Source organism: Saccostrea cucullata, unplaced genomic scaffold, assembly GCF_032062105.1.
Source record: "Saccostrea cucullata isolate Sc308-1 unplaced genomic scaffold, CSIRO_AGI_Scuc_v1 ctg5420, whole genome shotgun sequence".
In the NCBI taxonomy this organism is placed as follows: domain Eukaryota; kingdom Metazoa; phylum Mollusca; class Bivalvia; order Ostreida; family Ostreidae; genus Saccostrea; species Saccostrea cuccullata.
This window is the reverse complement of record NW_026921186.1, coordinates 32615-54480: the sequence shown is the minus strand read 5'-3', so window position 1 is coordinate 54480 and position 21866 is coordinate 32615. Positions and strand designations below refer to the sequence as shown.

General features: G+C 32.9%; 1 protein-coding gene across 1 annotated transcript; it reads left to right on the top strand.

The window, feature by feature from the left end:
* Positions 1-1072: 1072 nt before the first annotated feature.
* Positions 1073-21319, top strand: LOC134259397 (serine-rich adhesin for platelets-like). The gene is made up of 16 exons (XM_062741982.1): positions 1073-1210; positions 2989-3169; positions 3299-3316; positions 4163-4266; positions 8272-8345; positions 8453-10242; positions 11438-12250; positions 12428-12772; positions 12941-13273; positions 13630-13953; positions 15210-15638; positions 15755-15961; positions 17229-17285; positions 17544-17855; positions 18096-18446; positions 21006-21319. The coding sequence occupies exons 1-16, from the start codon at positions 1145-1147 to the stop codon at positions 21161-21163; spliced, it is 5562 nt and encodes a 1853-aa protein (XP_062597966.1). The 5' UTR covers positions 1073-1144; the 3' UTR covers positions 21164-21319.
* Positions 21320-21866: the final 547 nt, after the last annotated feature.

Genomic DNA, 21866 nt, shown 5'->3' with positions numbered 1-21866 from the left:
TCGTCAAAGGATGCTTACTCCTCCATGACACCTGATCCCACTATTGTTGTATGCTCTGCTCCTAATTTATATTGTTTGAATATTAATTTTTGAACTTGTTACTGTTTGTTATCTTCATCAAAATATATATACACTGTACTACGACTTCTCGTTTTGATTTGCTGAGAAACTTATAAAAATTGCTAGAGAAAGCGTTCGATCCTGAAAAAGCTCGAACATAATTAATAGCGAACTAAACACTACACATGAAAACTGATACATTAATTTGATACAAAATCCTATCAATTTAATTCAGTCAATTCTTGAATAAAACTGCACTGAACTCCCCATAAGTACTAGTATTCCCAATTGTATACGAACACGATCGATCGAAGCTCTGATGAAGTCACTTTGTAAATTCCTTCTTTTAATGATTGTATTTTTTTTTATAAATACCAGTATCTATTTTCTTAATATTTGTGATTCAATATTTTATCAGTAGTTAAATTTAAAGTTAGTGGTTATCCATTGTCCACTCATCCATAGTACCTACTCCCACCTCCAACGTTTTAGAGATCCGAGTTCGCTCTGCTCTGTTTTGTAATACATGTATAGCATGGACTTTTGAGCTTGATTTATACTGTTTGTAATCTCCATATTTAACTGCAATTTAGCCTAATTATTGAACGTCATCAAAAAGATCTACACACCGATGAGGTTTTTAAAAATAAGAAAGACATTGGCGTTCGATCACTGCAGGACCTTTATTTACAAAAATCGATATGAGAACTCATTCAAGGCGCAGCGTTGGTTTACACACATACATAATTTGCATTGCCTATTGTTAGATGTTCCCCTCTTTAAAATACTCTGCAATTTAACGTTTTGTTTGTAGATAATTACGTACGAAAAAATCCAGCATTTAAATGCTATGTCCCTATTCATACTTTAGTTCCACAATGATTTCTACCGGAATGAATTCAAAACTCTTCATGTTCACACATTTCTGTCTTTAAGAGAATCTCATATTACATTTATTTTATGGATGAAAAGGAACTGTGCTTGAAACAATGCAAGGAGAGAACAAAAAAGTTAAAGAAGACTACAATCATCGATTAATTTCTGCTTTCTGAAACTTATGTAATTGGTATCTCTATTTTTCACAATGGAGGGGAGGTATTATAGAAAACATTGGCCTGAGTACGAGGACCTCGGATGGAACTATTATGGGGTAAATCTATTATTTTTTTTAGAAAAAATCTTATTCTTTAAATGTAAAGTTAGGTTTAAGATGTTTATTTAGTTTCAATTGAAATATTTGAATTTAAAATTAAAAAGATATTGTGCCACGAAATATGTTTTTTTTTTCTCCTCGCGTATAACTTAAAAGAGATTAAAAAAGCTTTGAAATGGGTTTACTTAAAATTTTAAAACCCTCTCTGACCAGTGCAAAATGTGTTTTTGGACTTTGAGAAAATTATATTAAATAAAGGTGGAAATATTGAGCTTATCTATTTAATTTTCAATATATAATATACATACTAGTATTTCTTTAATAAACTTTGAATTCGTAGTTTTAATTATGGATTTTTTTACATTAAAAAAAGTTAAGTTCAAGTTGACTGATATAAAATTTGATAAAAACTAAACTGTACTAATTGTAAACATTATGGTTCCGTTTACGTCTTATAAGGTTTCTAAAAATAACTGCATACACATGTTTAATTCACAAGTCGATCTATTCATTTTGATTGATATGTTTTTTTGTAAATAGATAGATGATTATACCGAGTTGTTATTAAATACGAAAATAACATTTAGGTACATGTATATACTATACGATCAATAAAGCAATTATCGATATTTTCCAGATTTCAGATTTTGTTAAAACCAAGAGACACACATCTCATATAAGCTTTCTACGTTTGCTTTTGTATTCTTAAACAAACACATTCAAACTGAATTCTTTGATATTGAAAAGTGAATTACTTTATATTCATGCTTTCTTACAAAGTGAAATATGAAGGTAACAAACACGTAAAATTGCTCAGAAGTCCGTTGAATCATTATAAATCAAGAGCAGAGCGAACACGACCAATTAAAAAAATCTTGACGTTTCAAACAATTGAAAATACAAAAGTTTAATCAACGACACATATGCGCCAAATCGACTAAACATGACTGATCCAGTTTTATTTCTCTTTGAATTTTTCAAGAGCAAGTGTTTAAATACCTTTGAATTTTAAAATGATTTTTGCCTCTTTTGAGAACGAAATATTATATTTTATTTATTGAGAATTTTTAATTTCTTAAACGAGGTAATTTATTTACAATCGAGTTGGACACGATTTTTTTTACCGTTATTTCCCAATCATGATAAGTAGCATACGGCGGGTGTGACTAGTCGTCGGCAGGGGATTCTCACTCCAGGCACCTGATCTTACCTCTGACGTGCCCTGCCTGTATTTTGTATTTTTTCATGAACTTTTGAGCTTAAATATTATTGGTTATTTCCATATATTTCACTCCAAATATTTTATTGGTCATAATGTTGTAAGTTTTATGCATTCAACGACCCTGTCAGGAAATAAAATTTACCATTAAATCAAAAGCTGACTGAGGGGTTTCCTACTTATTAATAGGCAACAATTTATACTGAATTGTAGAAGTTTTTTTCCCTTTCTTTCCCTATCAAGACAAAAAGCACATGGCGGCGTGACCGACAGGCAGGGGATGCTCAATTCTCCATGACACATGATCCCAACTCTAATATCTAAGAGCCTTGTGTTTGCTCAGTTCCTAATTTGCATTTTTGAACAACATTTGAGCTTGTAAATTGATTATTCTTTCCATGCTCGCTCTTCCATGGCACCTGATTCCACTTCTGGTGTTTTAGAGGTCCGTGTTTTTACTTTGATATTGAATACTGTTCGTTATCTCCATATCCTTCATTCAATGTATTTCATTTGTAAATGACAGTTTCAGAACTTAAGTTTTTTTTTTAAAAAGTGTCCTACAGCAATCGACACTCAATCTAACTGGCGGAAGGAGAGTTCCTCAAGTGGTCCGACTGATTCAGTCCTGGAGAGGAAATGGAGGTGTTCATCTCCAGTCAAGTTGGTGTCCCTCTGTCTGAGTATCATCTTGTTAGGTCTTATTTGTGGAATCATTTACTTATCTCATCTCAAAGGTATCTTAATTCTCTTTATTAATTCCAACATAAAAATAGTTCGGCTTTGTTTTGTGTTTTCTATGAATATTATTTAAAAAAATGAAGAAAAAAAAAATGAAAAAATGATGACTTATATTTTTTTTCCAGATCAGAACATACGTTACTGTGAGTAATACACATTTTGTTTTAATTAAAAATATTTTCGAACTAAAAATGTATAGGTGTTTTGATAATTAATTTTAGTTTTGAACAGAAACACTTTTATATATTTAAAGGTAATGAAACAAAAATAATACATTCTAAATAAGATAAATTAAAAAAAAATCTTTAATGAGGCTTGGTGGTTGTGGCCATTTTTAGACTATATTGACCTCCTTTAAAAGAATTTAAGAGTTCCATATAAAGATATAACAAAATGATCAAATTTCAAAACTAAAATTTATGAAAGTTTTCTTTGCCAAATGATAATAAACAGCTTAAGATATCATATCCCAAAATTTAAGTTATATCTGGTGGTTAATACAAAAATAATTTGTTGACCGCCTAGCCTCCGTAATTGTTGTTATATACATGAACATGTATTTATTTTTACAATACGGTCCTATATTATAGCTTAGAGCTATGTATGACGTATACGAGCTAAAATAAGTATAGATTCACATGATATTTTGTATTTACGTTTGAATTAAATATTTCACCGATTTTGAACTTAAATACCCCACTATTGTTATACTGACGTTAAACTATGTCTGATAAGTAGGTGAATAACTCGGTCATTGTTTTAAATCTCAAATATCTATAAATAAATTGTGTAATTAAAAATCCTATCTTGAAATAAAGTAACAAAACAAATAGAACGACCTTTTTAATTTTAGTTAGTCTGAACTTATCAAAAATACGCAATATATGACGTTTACCATACAGAACAATTTATTTTATTTCATGAATTCTTAACATGATGAGTTTAAATTCAATTAATGTGTTTAATTTAATCTCGTTTTTGTATTGCAGATACATCCGAAGGAAAGTTGACGATTAATCAAGCTTACACATCAAACCTAAAAAATACAAATTCGGAGGAATACTCATTATTTACGTATAAATTTTGTGTTCAGGTAGAGATTTGTTATAAGTTTGCATTAAATTCCAGATGAAGTAATGATCATTTACTCATTTTTAAATTCTAAGTTTTCACTAAGTGTGAATTGTATGTTAATTTAAGTGAACATGATTGTTAAAACGCATTTTCAGAAACTGTCACAATACTTTTTTCAAACAACCATTAGTTTTTAAACAGATTGTCTAGAGCAGGTTGAGATTTGTTATTAGTTTATATTAAATTCCAAATAAAATACGGGTACCTGTAAAGTGCGAAACGAAATAGAAACGAAACGAAACGAACTGAAACGAAACGAAATCTGCCGAAACGAAACGAAATCTACCGAAACGAAACGAAACCTACCGAAACGAAACGAAATCAAGAAGAAACGAAACGAAATCAAAACGAAACCTGCCGAAACGAAACAAAACAAAACATTTATATAGTTCAAGCACCACAGGCAATTGTTTCGCTTCAAGCTCATACATAGGCGTCGGAAGAAAATTGAAAGGGGGGGGGGGCTTAACTAACAAAAAAGGCAAACTCCAATTTTCAATGCCTATATAATATATATCTTTGCAAAAAGTAGGGGGACCAACACCTAAAACTAGGACCGTATGCATGTACGTAGAAAGGATACACAAGATTACTGTTGGAGTTACATATGGGGCGCCGTTTAGATATTTACTGGCAAAAAGTGATATCACCTATTCAAATAGGTGATATCACCTTTGTTACATGTATATAATTGAATGATAAAACCGGACACTTCGGAATGGAATACTAAATACTCTAAGTCTCTGGTATATCGTATGTTTTAAGACATTTGCAATACAACAGCATAGGCGTCGAAACCGGGCTAAGCCCCCTAACCCCCCCCCCCCGCCTTTTTTTTCCAAAGATACATGTAGACCTAGTATAGATATTAAACATCATTGCGTAGGTTTAGTCCCCCCCCCCCCACTTTCCACAGACACGTTGTAGTTTAGGTTAAAATAATGAGGAAAGTGGTGTTGTTTGGAAAAAATTTGCTAATGAAGTTCAACCCCCGTCCCCAACACGAAATAAGCTTTTCATGTTTGGACGGACATTTCTTTTTTTTTTTTGCTTGTCAGGTGTTTTTTTTTAAGGTATAAATTTTTTTTCTTACACTTAAACCCTCCACTTTCAATTTGCTTTCGACGAAAATGAACAGTACAGTGACTTTACTTCGACCTGTACATAAACGAGCCTTTACATGTAACACATCAATTTTAATAGATATGGTGTATCTAGATAAATAAGGACTGAAAAGAAGAGTAAGGTATAAAAATTTGAAAATACTGCACATATTGAAACTATACATGCGTAGTACGCTAGTGCATATTTGCAGCTGGCAAACATGTAAATACACCATTAGACTGAAAAGGGAGCATAATTTATCGGTAATTAAATTTTATATTAATAAGTGCTTGAACTTTATATATTTTTTTTTATATGTAAAAAAAAAATGTCCATATGCAGTTACACATATATAATAATATACATACCTTGATTAAAAAAAATGATAGTTTTGTTTCGTTTCGTTTCGGCAGGTTTCGTTTGAATTCGTTTCGTTTCGTCTTGATTTCGTTTCGTTTCGGTAGGTTTCGTTTCTTTTCGGTAGATTTCGTTTCGTTTCGGCAGATTTCGTTTCGTTTCAGTTCGTTTCGTTTCGTTTCGTTTCTATTTCGTTTCTATTTCGTTTCGCACTTTACAGGTACCCACAAAATACTTCTCATTTATTCATTTTTAAATTCTTAGTTTTAACTAAATGTGAATTTGATTTGAATCCATTGTTACAACGCACTTTGAAAAATTACGCACTTTGAAAAAATTTTTCAAAGTGCGTTAATTTTTGGGACCAGGTTAACGCACTTTGAAAAATTTTTTCAAAGTGCGTTGAATTTGGGACCAAATCAACGCACTTTGAAAAAATTTTTTAAAGTGCGTTAAGACTGTACATCATAATTTTACACCATGTAAACATTTAACGCACTTTGAAAAAATTTTCATGAAACAAAAGGAATTAGACTTATATTTTAGAAATAGACAACAGTATTACCCCCTCGCAACGTATGATGGGATATAGTGATGCGATTACGTGTGTTATTACTTTATGTGTATGTTATTTTTTTTGTGTGGAATTGATGTAATTTGTATCGCGATCGATGTCAAATGCTGCCTTGATTTACTGAACATGCTTTTTGGGAAGGAATGCTCCGCTTTGCGGTGCCCTTACCTTTTATGTGTTTCTTTCTAAAAACTGATGGATTGAAGAACCTAGAAACGGACAACGAAAAAAAAGACTGGCTAAATTAAGGTCTATCAGCTCAACTCTTTATCATTCCCACCCAGATGTATCTATTTCTATAACTCGTAAACTTAAGTGTCAATGATATTTGAAAAAAAGAGCATTCTAAATACAGTATAAGCACTGTACAAGGAAGTTTGTAGTAAATCGAAATTTTGTTCTTTTAAATCTCAAAGTATATTTATGTTCATTTTCAGGAAAATAAGAATATTAATTACATTAATTACATTAATTACATTTAATTATATTAAGTACCTGTCTGCTTTTCGATGTTAATTTGATACCATATCTGATAATCTCTCTGTTAACCTCCAGGTATTTAACTTACATGATATTTTCATAGGAATTGTTCATTTAACATGTATCTAATATCTTTTCTCATGTTTTACGCAAATAAATAAAGCATATATAAATTAATAAAATACAATTATTTAGTTTTAAATAGCTTTAAAATTTGTGAAAAATAAGCATTTTTTTTCGTTTTTTGTCTATAAACATATGCCCCCTCCCCCCCGTGAAACACAAAAAGCTTTGGCAGAAATTTGTAAAATTACAGTCCATATTATCTGTAAAAAGGAATTTTTGTTTCACGGGGGGGGGGGGGGGGGGGGGGAGTTGTTTTAAAAATATTTTCAGTTTTCCGTTGATTTCTATAGTGGAAAGCACAAGTTTTTCCATAATTATAGAGTTATTTCTCTTTGGTATCCAAAAAAAGTAAGGTTTTATAAAAATTCATATAAATATGTATAAAAATTTTGAGAATCATTCCAAGATGTTAACTTTTGAGAATTGACTTAGAGATAGGCGGAAGAATAATACTATCGTTCGTAGTTCTTTACGACCTTGAATGTTGACCTTTTGACCCCAAATTCAAAAGGGGTCTTCCTAAGGCCACAGGGATTCTGTTATGTTAAATTTCATTGCAAAAGCCCAAAGGTTGTCGAGATATCGTGTGGAAACGAAAGCGTTACAGAAAGACGGATGGACGGACAGCTAGACGGACGGACGGACAGGTAGACCCAAATTTATATTCCCCACTTTTCAAGCGGGGGACAAAAAGTATCAAATCAGGTTCAAATGATAAGTTATCATACTTAAGATTTGTAGGAATACTGACTAAGCCATCCAGAATTTTTTTTCAAAGTGCGTTAATATGGTCCATATTAACGCACTTTGAAAAAAAATTTTTTTTTTCAAAGTGCGTTAACCTGGTCCCAAAAATTAACGCACTTTGAAAAAATTTTTCAAAGTGCGTAATTTTTTCAAAGTGCGTTGCCACAATCCATACCTTTCTGCTTTAGAAACAAATAGTGTCTACTATTTTGACATATGTTCAGAACAAAAGAAAAACAATGGCCAAAGAAAGGCTTTGTAAACAATTAAGTCTAGCACTATTTATGAAATTTATGTTAATTAAAGTGAACATGGCTGTTGAAAGGCATTTGTAGGAACTGCTACAAAACTTTTGTCAAAGAACCATCAGTTTGAAACAGATTGTCAAGAGTAAAAACAGGGAGTAACATTTTTATAGTTAGTTAAACTTACTTTTGACGCCAAGTTAAAAATAGAGTACCTTTTGGAAAGTAATCCAGAGATACCGAAAACATTTTCACGTTGTGCATTTGACATTGATTTATGTTATTCTAAAAAACACCTATTCTTAGTTTATCTTAGAATTGTCTTTTTTAGATGGAAAGAACTTTTAAATCAAACAACAGTCCTTATGGCAGCACCTACCAGTCCTGTGACGTACAGAGTCTAACGTTTGTTTAAATTTACTTTCATTAATGTTTCTCTTTCAAAGTCTTATGCACCTCTCTTGTATTAACGACTTTTGTATCTTAATGAAATATTTATGTATTGATTTCAGGCCTGGAAGTATAATTGTGACCTTTACTTTGTACTTCCTGGATATAGTTACTGTGACAAATGAAGAAGTTATCAGTGTTATTACAAGTTCTGTTAGAGTTGTTAATTCTAACACTGTGTTCGGGGACTATATTGTTGACACGTCGACTCTCTCAGTAACAACGACTTTACAAGTATATGAACAAGATCCCTTACCTGAAATCAAGTCCATCAATCTACCATCTACCTCAACAACGTCAACCACATCTCCTTCTACAGAAATGGTCACAACATCATCCACAAAAACAACAGAAGCATCAACCACACAAACGACGTCAACCGCATCTCCTTCTACAGAAATGGTCACAACATCATCCACAAAAACAACAGAAGCATCAACCACACAAACGACGTCAACCGCATCTCCTTCTACAGAAATGGTCACAACATCATCCACAAAAACAACAGAAGCATCAACCACACAAACGACGTCAACCGCATCTCCTTCTACAGAAATGGTCACAACATCATCCACAAAAACAACAGAAGCATCAACCACACAAACGACGTCAACCGCATCTACTTCTACAGAAATGGTCACAACATCATCCACAAAAACAACAGAAGCATCAACCAGACAAACTACGTCAACCGCATCTCCTTCTACAGAAATGGTCACAACGTCGTCCACAAAAACAGAGGTGTCAACCACACAAAAGACTTCAACAACAGATGCACCAACTTCAACGCAATCAACCATAGTTCAGACTACAGCGTCAGTATTAACAACAGATAAAATGACGGCAAATCCAGCGACAACAATTTCAACAACAGATGAACCAACATCAATGCAATCAACTGCATTTCAGACTACATCATCAGCATCAACAACAGACAAAATGACGTCAAATCCATTGTCAACAATTACATCACCAACACAATCTTTAAAGAATGAAACTACAACAGCAGTATCAAAAGCAGTTGAAAACATTACAAAAATATCAACATCAGAAGAATCTATGTCCACACAATTACCGACAGTTGAATCTACGCAAACATTATCAAAATCATCAACAACAATTGAAAGTACGACTACAGATTTAACAAGTAAAGCAACATCAACAATGTCAAATACCGTTCAAAGCACACTAGAATCCTCAACAACACACAAAAGTACGTCAGCGCATTTACCAACGGTTGAATCAACAGTCGAAAGCACATCAAAACCCCTAACAACAGTTGAAATTACAACGACACATTTGCCAGAGGTTGAATCCACGTCAACAATACCAACAACAACTGAAACAACACCAGAACAATCAACATCATCGAAGACCACCTTAGCACCCTTAATTACTGTTGAAGCCATATCCACAAATTCAACGATGGTTACACCTACCTCATCAGGATCAAACTCCACTGAAAGCACGACTATGGAATCAACAGAACAGAATTCAACAGCATCAACTAAAGTAATAACTACTCCAGAGACATTAAAAACAGTTGAAGCCACATCGGTAACACCATTAACAGTAAAAACAGCATCGGATTCTTTACAAACCGTGGGGATTTCGACAGCATCTTCAACAACAGATATAGATACATCCTTCGTATCAACAGCACCAAAAACCACAGCTTCACAAACAACAACGATTGGTGCATCCACAGAAGACAGTGCCACTGTAATATCAGAGAATACTAGCTATTCTCTTTCAGCAGTGCAAACCACAACTGAGATTTTAACAACAGCGACAGTTGGAAGTACACCAAAATTACAATCAACTTCCCAAATTTCAATGTCTTCTTCTACAGGTAAAATGAAAAGAGAGAAAATAACGAAAGGTGATCAGTCTTAAAAAAACTTTAAGCAATATGTAAAAAGGACTTAATCATGGACATCTGGAAATTCCAGAGGTGGATTAGGTGCTGGGGAGAAGTAAGCATCCCCTGTCGAACCTTTACTACCGTATAAAACTATGACAGGGTACTGACATGGAAGTTGATGTTTAAGAGATTTCAACAATGTTGTTTAAAGTAGATATTTTATAATTCTACGCTTGTTAAAATGACCTTATTAGCAAAGACGACCTTTCGTTGAATCGTATTTTGACTGACTTGTTTCATGTCAATTCGAAGACTACATAGGGTGTACTGTGTGTGGGGCCGGTCAACGGGTGATGTTTACTCTTCTGAGGCACCTGATCCTACCTCTGGAATTTCCTAGAGTGCATGTTTATGCTTAGTTCACATACCTACATATAGATTGTAGTTTACATGAAATCGACCACTATTAGTTCTCTACACTTTTTTCATTCATTCCAAGAAGCAAATCTTATGGTTAGGGAAGAGAATATGTATAAAACGTCTTATTAAGTGCTGTAAAGAATCTTAATATATATTGTTATTTGGTTTCCTATAGCTCTATCTTCAAAACAATGACTTAAGCATCAAGAACACCACAATCAATATTGCTTGCATTTATACTATACCTAAAAATATTCAAACAAAATCAGAAAATATTTACTTCTTTCTCATTGAAAATTTGATATATTTAAGGACAGAAAACCTTTGAATTAATATTTTACGAACACATTGCTGATATTATCAGAATTTTCCAAACCTTAATACAACTTACTCGATTGAAAGAAGTGATTGTGTTTCATAAAAAAAAGATAAGAAAATAGAATTCAAATAAAAGAAGAAAATATTAACTGACAGTTGCTATATAATTAAGTGCATGTTATAATTGTGTTTTATTTCTTAACACAATCACATCATATTCAACTTTATGAGTTGAGTATTTACTAGGGTAATCCAAAATAAAATACAAAGTCTTTGAAAACAGAAGAAATGCATATGTTATATAAACATAAAATATTGATAATGATTTTCAATTTTTCATACCCTGAAGCAAATGATAAAGGATTGATTGATTGATTGTATATTGTTTAACGTCCCTCTCGAAAAATGATACAGGACGTAACCATTTTATTTTGTACATTTGTAGAGACCATAACAACAGAGTTATCTTCAACAGGAAATTCAATCTCACCATCAACCGATACAACCGTGGGAATGAAATTTACATCAACAACAGAGACCTCGATTATGACAACACCAACTTCAGATAAAACGACAGAAAACCTTACATCCACCCAGAATGTATCGACCACAGAATCCTCAAACACTGATATCCACAATACCACTTTCACTTCAACTTCCTCAACGTATGGTAATACAACCATGTACGATACTACTTCTGTACCAGTCTCCCCAACGTATGTAGATACTACCATCTACAATACCACTACCACGCTAGATTCTTCAACGTATGTAAATACTACCATGGACAATACCACTTCTACACCAGTCTCCACAACGTTTTTAGATACTACCATCTACAATACCACTACCATTCAAGATTCTTCAACGTATGTAAATATTACCATGTACAATACCAATTCAACGACCGAGTCCTCATTCTATTTAAACACTACAATCCACAATGCTACTTCCACATCAGTTTCCCCAACATATGAAAACACCACTATCTACAATATTACGTCCACATCAGACTTCACAGCGTATGAAAATACTACCATCTATAATACCACCTCCACAACAGACTCTTCAACGTATGTAAACCCTACCATTTACAATATCACTTCCACGACCGAGTCCTCAACTTTTGAAAACACTACCAACTACAATATCACTTCTTCTACAATGCTGCCTTCCACTGACATGTCTCTGGATTATACATCCCTCTCAACCACGGACCATACACAGACGACAACAATTTCTTATTTAAGTACAGCAGGTGGGTATTTCCCCATTTATTCTGATAAATTGTTTATCAAGGCTGTTTAAATATTCATAAATTCTTTGTAAGATTTTACAAGAGAATTTTGTTTGTAAACTGAAATATAGTTAGTACACGATTTGTCTAAGCGTGCTTTGTTATTTGCTTTAACGAGTTATGGGTCCTTTACTTCAGATGTGTCCTTCCCTAGTGCAACTGTCTTAGCCAAAGTAGATATTACACTGGTATGCACAATCAAAGTGGAAGACGATTGGAGTATCATAACAGCTGGCCAGGAACTGGACTCTGATATCTCTGTCCTTGCAGAGTACTTCATAAATGGAACTGTGTCTGAGAAAACAGTAAACGATCTAACTACGGTCACTTTTACAGGCGATAACGAGACGATAATAGTAGCATTCAACATTCATCTAAGCTCTGTGGCTGTGTGTCCTTCACTACTTCGTCTAACATGTGGAATCAAGATGATGGACATTGCGGAATCGTCTATAACAAATGTCAGCGTCGTACATATTACCGGTAAGCTTATAGTTGATATAGATTAATGTACCTGGACGGTGAAAAGTTAAGGTTTTATGACGTTTCATCTATTGGCTACATTCTTTATAAAAAATCGCGCCTTAAAAGGATGTTTTGGTATTTGAAAATGACACTAAGCATATTTCATAGCTATTTTCATATTTTCAGCACCTGTCAGTAACGTCACTCTTGACATGAGCCCATCATTTTACACTGGAGAAAGATTAGAATTGACCTGCCGCACAAAAACCGACTTTGAGTATGGCGACGTCGCCTTAGAGGTTCAATTTCCAGATGGATCCAGATTACAAGAACCTGCTATGCGGAGCAAGTATTCAACAACCAGGAACGGTGATTGTACTGTGGATTTTGAATGGATATTCAAAAGCGAATTTTCTTTCGAGCAAAACATGAACGGTTCCATAATACACTGTGTAGCTTCCAACAGGTTACTAAACCACACTGTTATTACATCGAGAGTTGTTATCCTTTTGACCTCTGGTATGTTGTCATTACATTACATTGTAAAGAATTAGCAATTTCGCCTTATATTGTATATTCCAGTTGATGTAATTTTTGATGGATGATAATATTTTCATTCATAGGAATGAAACTGATTGGATAAGTGCAAAAAACAAGGAATACTTTTTGTATCATTAAATCATATAACCGCATATGAGATTTTATGCTCATTTATATCTTGCTAAGTTTATACTACGAATTTATGATAAAAATATAACACTGGATTTTTCTGTCTTGAATATTTCCATTGCAATAACTCATATATATATTTAACGTTTTTAAAATTTTGATTTAAAAACTAACGGGTTTTTCTTCGTTTCTTCGTAAAATTTCAGACGTGTCTTTTGCCCAGTACTATGTTTCCGGTAAGCCCGGTGATGAGGTGAGCATCGCTTGCAAGACAAATATAGCAGCGACATCTATACAGAACATTTCAATTTACAAAATATCCAACAACACGAACGTTACCATAACGACCTACTCCAATGGCATGGTTACGAACAGTCCGGGAACTTCAGGACTCGGAAACTTTCAGAACGGAACCTTGACGGTGGTATTTACAAGCTTACAGTGTAGTGACGAGGCACAGTACTTTTGTACAGTAACGTACGGCAGTACTCAGATTACGTCCCCACTCTTTTTGACTCTACAGCCAACAAGTAAGTCTGTAGCTTATATCTAAAAACTTGTAAACAAAAACCTTTTCCTAAATATATAGTGAAATATGATAAAAAAGAGTATATCAAAGTTATTTTGGGAATACCTAATCATTAATCGCTTATTTTATTACTATCCCTGGAAAGTCAAATCGCGAGAATAATAATTCGCGAATTGACGTTTCAAGTATTTCTAGATTTAAACATATACTTGTCACCTTAAGCATTGCTATTCAACGCACAGTATTCAATTTGTCGGCATGTGTTAAAAGGAATAATGTATTACATGTATTTTTTCTCTTCATTATTGTTTATTTTGTACAAAATTTAGCACCCTCAAATCAAGTCCTGTGACATAAAGTTAAATAACGCACATTGTGAGGAAAAAAGTGACAAATTGATTTTAAATGCACAATTCTTGTATTATTACGTTAATTCAACAGGTTTCATTTTTTAAAATTAAATTGTGTCAAACTGTAGATTTTGGTGTTCATAAAGTTTGAAAATGCATACAGTTTCTACTGTGTATTCTAACGCGCGATGACAAGGTTTCGCGTTTGTTATTGAGATTTGAACGTCATGTATTTCTAATGGATTTCATATAGAAAATTACACTAAATGTAATTATTTGCCAACACATTTTTATAGCATTTATAGTATGCAGATGAATGTCTCACTATGTAATCAATTAGCATGAGATATAGGGTCATTATTTTTCAATTAAGCTTCATATTAATCAATGATCCATGCTGCTTTATATACAAAAAAGATCTATAATTTGCAGTTTTTGTATCAGCACAAGGTGGAGTCATCGGCGTCTGCACACAAAGGAAAAATTTTCTAGAGGGGCTTCAAACAATGAACAAAAAAAAACTAAAACCGTCTGAATCAAATCAATAATATTTCTAGCTAACAAATGCCTTAAAAGTTGCAAAAATAATTATGGTTTTCAAATATTCAAATATTTGACAATGAATTTACTCAATTTGAAGCCACCTATGCTTCCCTGACATGACACTTAACTGTAAAGTTCAACTATTTAATAATTTTTACAACGATTGGAAGTTGCAAAATCTATTTCAGATAAATGAATGCCTAAATACCCAAGTAATGAAAACTAAAATGAATTTTCAAAATCAAAAAAATTATTCTTTAAAAATTACTTGTTTCTTTTAATTTGTAATTTAGAGAAGTGGCAAGATGACCATGTTTACATATTAATATATTTCACCTAAATTCCAGCGTTTTAATTATAACAGCTACAGCAGGGTCAACACCTGTGTCTCTGTCTCTCAGTGTGGACATTGTGGAGAAAAGTTTCCTTCATTTGTCAGCACACTACTGCTCCGGTGAAATCGGGTATCCGGAAGTCAACGGATTTCTCTCCCTTACATTTACCAATCCCAAGACCAAGGAAGCAGTTATATACAACGAGAAAATGCTTTTGAATTCCACCAAAATAATCGTTACAACGATATCTCTCAACAAAGTCATCCTTGCTGATGGTTTGATATTGCTGATAAGAGAAGACGTTAAACTAAGTGAAAATTGTTCAACTATTCAAAGAATGAAATTTTATCTGAATGTTTCTAATCAGTGGAACCATGGTCAAATCAAATGTGAGATTCAGACAGAAGATGGACCGGTTCTCGCAAGTGAAAAGGAAGAGGTCTATTTTGTCATTCCAGGTAAGGTCCCTTACTTTCAAGGATTTCTGTAAATTCACTTTGTACTTTCATGGCTTATTTGCAATTTTTTACGGTTGAAATGTATTTGTTAACAACTAAAAATCTTGACATTTCAGCTAATGCATGTGGAGACTTCAATGGGACTGGTACTGTATTTATCGATCATGAAAAAGTTGACCACTGCAAAACATACATTCAATGTGAAAAGAATCAGCCTCCTACTGGATCAAGGTGCCCAAATATTGACCAATGTGCTTACATTGGGAAAAATTACTGTGAGGATTGCAATAATGCAGTATGCAGTGAGAATCCAATAACGACAGGTAAAATGCAAAATGGCATAGAATCTACTTATAACTTTGAGTTGGGTGTAATAAGTAAAATTTATTCTGTTAATTTTAAATCTGCTTCATACTTGGATATTTTACTTGAAAAAGACACTAATGGTAATCTAACAACCAGGCTATATGATAAACGTGATGACTTTAACTTTTCTATCGTCAACTTCCCTTATTTATGCAGCAGTATACCTTCATCACCTGCATACGGAGTATATATATCTCAGTTGATTCGATACGCAAGAGCATGCTCTACGTATGAACAATTTCTTAAACGAGGTAAATTATTGACAAGCAGGTTGATGAAACAAGAATATCAACAGTCTCGTTCAAAGTCATCATTTCGTAAATTCTATGGTCGATACAATGACCTTGTCAGCTAATACAATTTATCATTGAATGAAATGCTGACTGACTTTTTTCATACCAATTGTTAGTCCATTATTTATACACTGAATTGACGACGGATTTTTTCCGTTATTTCCTGATTATGACAACGAGCACACGGCGGGTGTGACCGATCGGCAGGGGATGCTCACTCCTCCATGGCACCTGAAACCCACCTCTGATGTTTCGGAGGTCCGTGTTTGCTCTGCTCTTATTTTGTATATTGTTTAATGGACGTTGAGATTGAATACTGTTCGTTATTTCCATATCCTTCTTTCTCTCCTGATTTAATATAATTATCGGCATTTCAATAACAAGTAAATTTCAGGCGCATAAAGTTTTGTTACAAATGACTATAAAAATACTAGCCTCTAAGCAAAACAATATGGTGTTGGTTTTCAAAACACCTTTTAAGCAATATGAGTTGCATTTTTGAAAATTCTGTTTTACTGTTCAAGTGTGTATATATGATAAATTTGTATGTAACTTAAACCTTTAGGATTAATTAGACTAAAACAGAAAGACTTCTATATATTAGTAAACAATCCAATATGTTTTATATATGAAATCATTAGTGTACAGGACGACAATAATGTAATTTTAATTCAATCAAAGCTTATGAATATATCTTCCTTCTCAAATACGAACAACAGAAGTTTATTAACGTCATTATTATCTCTCATTGAAAAAGTTATTTACAATTTTGTTACAAAAAATCCTACATCAAATTTGCAGCTCATATTGCTTTAACATTTAAATTGTTAGAATCATCTTACAGCATATCTACATGCACTAGTATAAATGTAATTTTGACGCAGAGATTAAATAGTTCTTTTTAGCTTACGTCCCTCTTTTCGTATTTCAGCTTTGACTACACCATCCTTTACTTTTCCAACAACTGCTGGTTCGACAGGAAACAAGTGTAAGGACATTGATTATTTCTTGCTTGTAGTTATGCCATGTTCATAAATTTTCTCGATGGAATGAAAGTACTTATGTATTGAACATAAACTAATCTATTGTACAATCTGTGTATGTGAAAGGACAAAAAAAATCTATGAATATTAAAAAACAAATCTCATTCAGAGGGAAAATTGAGCGCAATTTTTTTCCTAAGTATTCAGGAATACATGTATTTATAGCTTAATCATTTTATAAATTGCATATAAATGTATTTTAGATTTGGAATGTACATCGGTGTCAGTCTTCCTGAAAGAATCAGCACATATCAGTTGCAACTTAAATATTTCAAACCTCCTATCCTTAAATATATCAAAATCAAACTCAAGCATACTATCCGTCCAGTCTGGCGGTACAGTGATAGTTTCCTCTTCTTATTCTGGAAGACTTAGTGCTGTCTTTTCACTCTCCTCCTTGACTTTGGACATCACTTTCCAGACCACCTCTTGTGAAGATGATGGTATATATTCGGTAATGATGCAATTCGATCGGGTAGAATCATATCTGACAACCTTTACTGTTACGTTGAAAGGTGATTTTTATTTACATTCATTTCCTTTTTCATCAGCGAAATACATAAAGCAAATAATCTAAGAAAATATTTAATACAATTAAAAAATTCAGTTGTTTTGAAAATACCATACTTAATTTGAAACAACTCATTACAATTGTAACTAGTATTAATGGAAAAAAGACCATTTTTTACAAGGAAAGGTTATTTATAAATTAAAATAATATTTCTTTGACATTTAACTTTTCTCTTGCATTGTAGTGAAGCCAGGTATACCTCAGTTAACACTACATCCTAACTTGATAGACGGGGAAAATCTCATGAGTCATGTATGTACTGGAGACGTTGGTCATCCACCAGGAAAACTTGAGATTCAGATCAAGCGTCCTGGTGACACAGACTTCAGTATCTACCAATCAGCTGGTCAGACTAGGATGAATTCTGAGGTTGCTGGGAACTGCAGCAGTACACAAACGTTGGATTTTTCAATTGACCTTTCGTCTGATAGTTGGCGCAATGTGACTATACGATGCTTAGCCTTAAATTCTGTGGCTTTAAACAGTACTGGTAAACCTCCAAGTTCCAGAGAATATACTTTGTCAAGCATACCAGGTAAGGACTTGTAGACGTACACTCTAAAAATACGAGGTTTGTCCATAAGGTTTGTGAACAAACAATCATCTTCATGTTCATATGGATGGCCCTAAAAAACATTTTATACCAAATATTTTTTTACATGAAGAAATATTTAGAAGAAAGATAACTCCTCATCACAGATATATTTTTTTTCTTACAACCACATACAACATTGTGATTTTCTGAAAGCATCGCGCCATGATGTTTTCTAACATGATTTATATAGGTATAATAGTAAGTATTATTTTCATTTGCACCTCATATATTAAATTTAATGTTGTGATAATAAATCGTTACTCTCTCTATTCTCTGTGTTCAATTTCTCCTTATCATGATCTGCACATGAAAAACATTTCTAAAAAAAAAGCAGCGCTTTATACTTCAAACTATTTTCCATTTGGGTCTAATGTTATTGTTGTTTATGAAAATCAATATTACGAATTTAAAACTTTCTAAGGTGAAATTTATATCAGAGGGTCGGGACCCCTTAAAGCAAAACATACGGTATATTTAAGGAATAACTGTCTTATTTTTCGATTTCATGATGTAATCAATCGATTGGCTTGCGTGATAATTTGCATAAACGCCAAAGGCATTTATGCATAAAATTATCACGCAAGCCAATCGATTGATCATCGTCATGAAATCGAAAAATAAAAACAGTTATTCCTTATATTTCCATGCTTTGATTCCGCCAATCCACGTGCTCTAAGCCTTGCTTCTGTCTAGCTGTTTGTCCCGCCCTGCACGTGGTTTTTTTGGAACCGCACCAATACATTGATAGGAAAATAATTACCTTTACAATTTGTAATTTTATCTCGGACAAAGACATTTGAAATGTAGATATCACTATATGAAAAAAAAAATTAATGTTTAATTTCCTATTAATAGTTAATTGTGTTACAATAATTTTTACCAAAATACATTTTGTATTTTCACTTGTGGTCATGAAATAGTCCAGAACATGAAACCATTCCAAGGTAAGATGTAAATCTTATACGGTACAACTTTTGATGCACCAGATATCATTTCTACAAATTATGTCTCTTCAATGATACTCTGACATGCCGAAATGCTTTCTTTAAAGAGTATCTTTTTAATTAAATCTTGGTGCTAAAGATCTCCTGATTATAGTATTCTCTAATGGATTGTGTTGGTCTTCTGAGTGGACAGAGTCCTGTGGTGCAGCTTTTAGTTGATTACTCCTATAATGTACAATGAAATTGGCGTCAGTTGGAATTCAAAAACATCCATAATCACGATCAATTAAGGTTGATAACAAATCAAGTTTTAATTCTTAAAACCTAACCACAGCTGTATATATAAAATCATTCTCAAAACTTAACAGTAACTGTTTTGCTGTCTTTTTGAATATTATCCGGCAAATTCGTACTGAATTCATATTTGTCATTGACTGTGTAAAATTCCTATATTTGCCATCCTTGTTAGTTATAATAGTTAGTAGTGATATACGGTAGTGCGACTTTATCATGACCGACCTCGTTATGGTCCAACAGTGTTATAGTCCGACACAATTATAGTCCAAATTATCTATCAGCCAAAAGTATAATTGGACTGCTCAGATCTGACGTTGAATCGATGTTGTCAATTCAATAAAATTTGAATTCAATGTTGATTCAACTTTACATTTTCAACGTTGAAAAATCAACGTTGAATCAATATTGTATCTAGATTTAACAACATATAAACCCAACTTCAACTAATATTCAACATTTGAACAACGTTGTGAGCCTGCTGGGAAGTACATGTATTTATATTCTTCAATATCGTCAAGTAGTGTGTGCATGACCTTCATTTTTGTTAACATTATCGTACACAATTGACAATGTTGCATTAAAAATCAAGATGTTTGTTAAACACTGATGCCCATGTATGGCAGCTATGGCGGAGTAAAAATATTTGAGAAATCAAATTCTAAGGTCAACTCAAGAAATCAAAAACTGTTCCATCAAAGAAAGGGCTCGTCTAAACTATGAAAGCCCAAGCACCAATCTTTCAAAAGTTATAGCCAAGACTAAAGTTTTCTTAACGTAAGTCAAACGTCAATGTTAAGGCCATAAGGTCAAACTTTATGGTACCCAAGGGAAAGCCTTTCAAAAGTTCGTCAAATTCTAAAGTCTAGAATAAAATTATTGCTATCCAAAATGGTCTTGTAACAAGAAATACATCCGTGAAAAATAAAGGTCTAGTTTTAACCGTTCAAAATAAAGATATGGTTCAAACTCTGAAGTCAAAAGGTAGAAAAGATGCATACAATGAAAAGGTTTAGTCACAATACGTTAATACACATTTGAAGTATGGAAGTCCTAGCACGATCTGTACCAATTCTAAAGGAGAGGTTTAGTTTGATAAACTGTGAAAGTTGTCGAGAATTATGATCAAATTCAAATACAAAATATATAATACTAAGTAATGAAGGTAGGTTGAATAAATGAAAAATATTCAAATAATATATTTTATAACATAGATAGGCAATGCTTAAAAATATTGCAATAATGCCTTTTTTCCTTACAGGTAACTACTGCACTAATAAAACATCAGATTACTATGAGGAACACCCAATGGGATGTCCATATTTTGTTCGATGTGTTAATGGAAGACCATATGGACAGAAATGTCCAGGACAGAATTTGTGCTTCGATGTAGAAAAGAAATCTTGTTTGACCAATTGATTGAAAGCCACTGTGCAAGAGTCATAACAATGCAATCAGAATAAATGAATTAGTCAGTAATTGACAAATGAAACATTCGTTTTTTTTGTGTAATATTTTCAAACAGGGATGTAATCTGTATCCAATATATGAAAAATATCAATGATAACAAATTATTACATTTTACACAATTTTCAAAATTTTCAATATTTAAAACTGTGTCTGCTGTAAAAAAAACTCTTTGTAAACAATGTATTGTATGATATTTATATAAATAAATAAAGAAAAAAAATACATTTTACTAGTGTTGGCAACGAGTACCTGGTTAACCGGTTAACCGTCGAACGATACGAGTATCGGTTAGTAAAACTGCTATTCGGTTACTCGCATGAAAAAAATCTACATAGTAAATGCATATAAAATGATTGTTTTATAATTTATAAATGTATATACTTACACATTTCCCTAGATTTAGGTACCGATAGACTTGAAGTGGATCAAATTGTTCTGATTAGCTATAGTTTTCACAGTTTATATAATTAATAGCTTTGCTAGCTTGGGCGTATACAACTTTTGAAGGTCTGAGTTATGATAAACTCATTTGATAATTTAACGAGATGCCGCCACAGACAAATTAAGCTTGGAGTTGTAAGAAAGAACAGTTTAATCAAAATCTCAACAAATAAACTATTAATTACGGAGTATGTAGATGATTATTATTCTC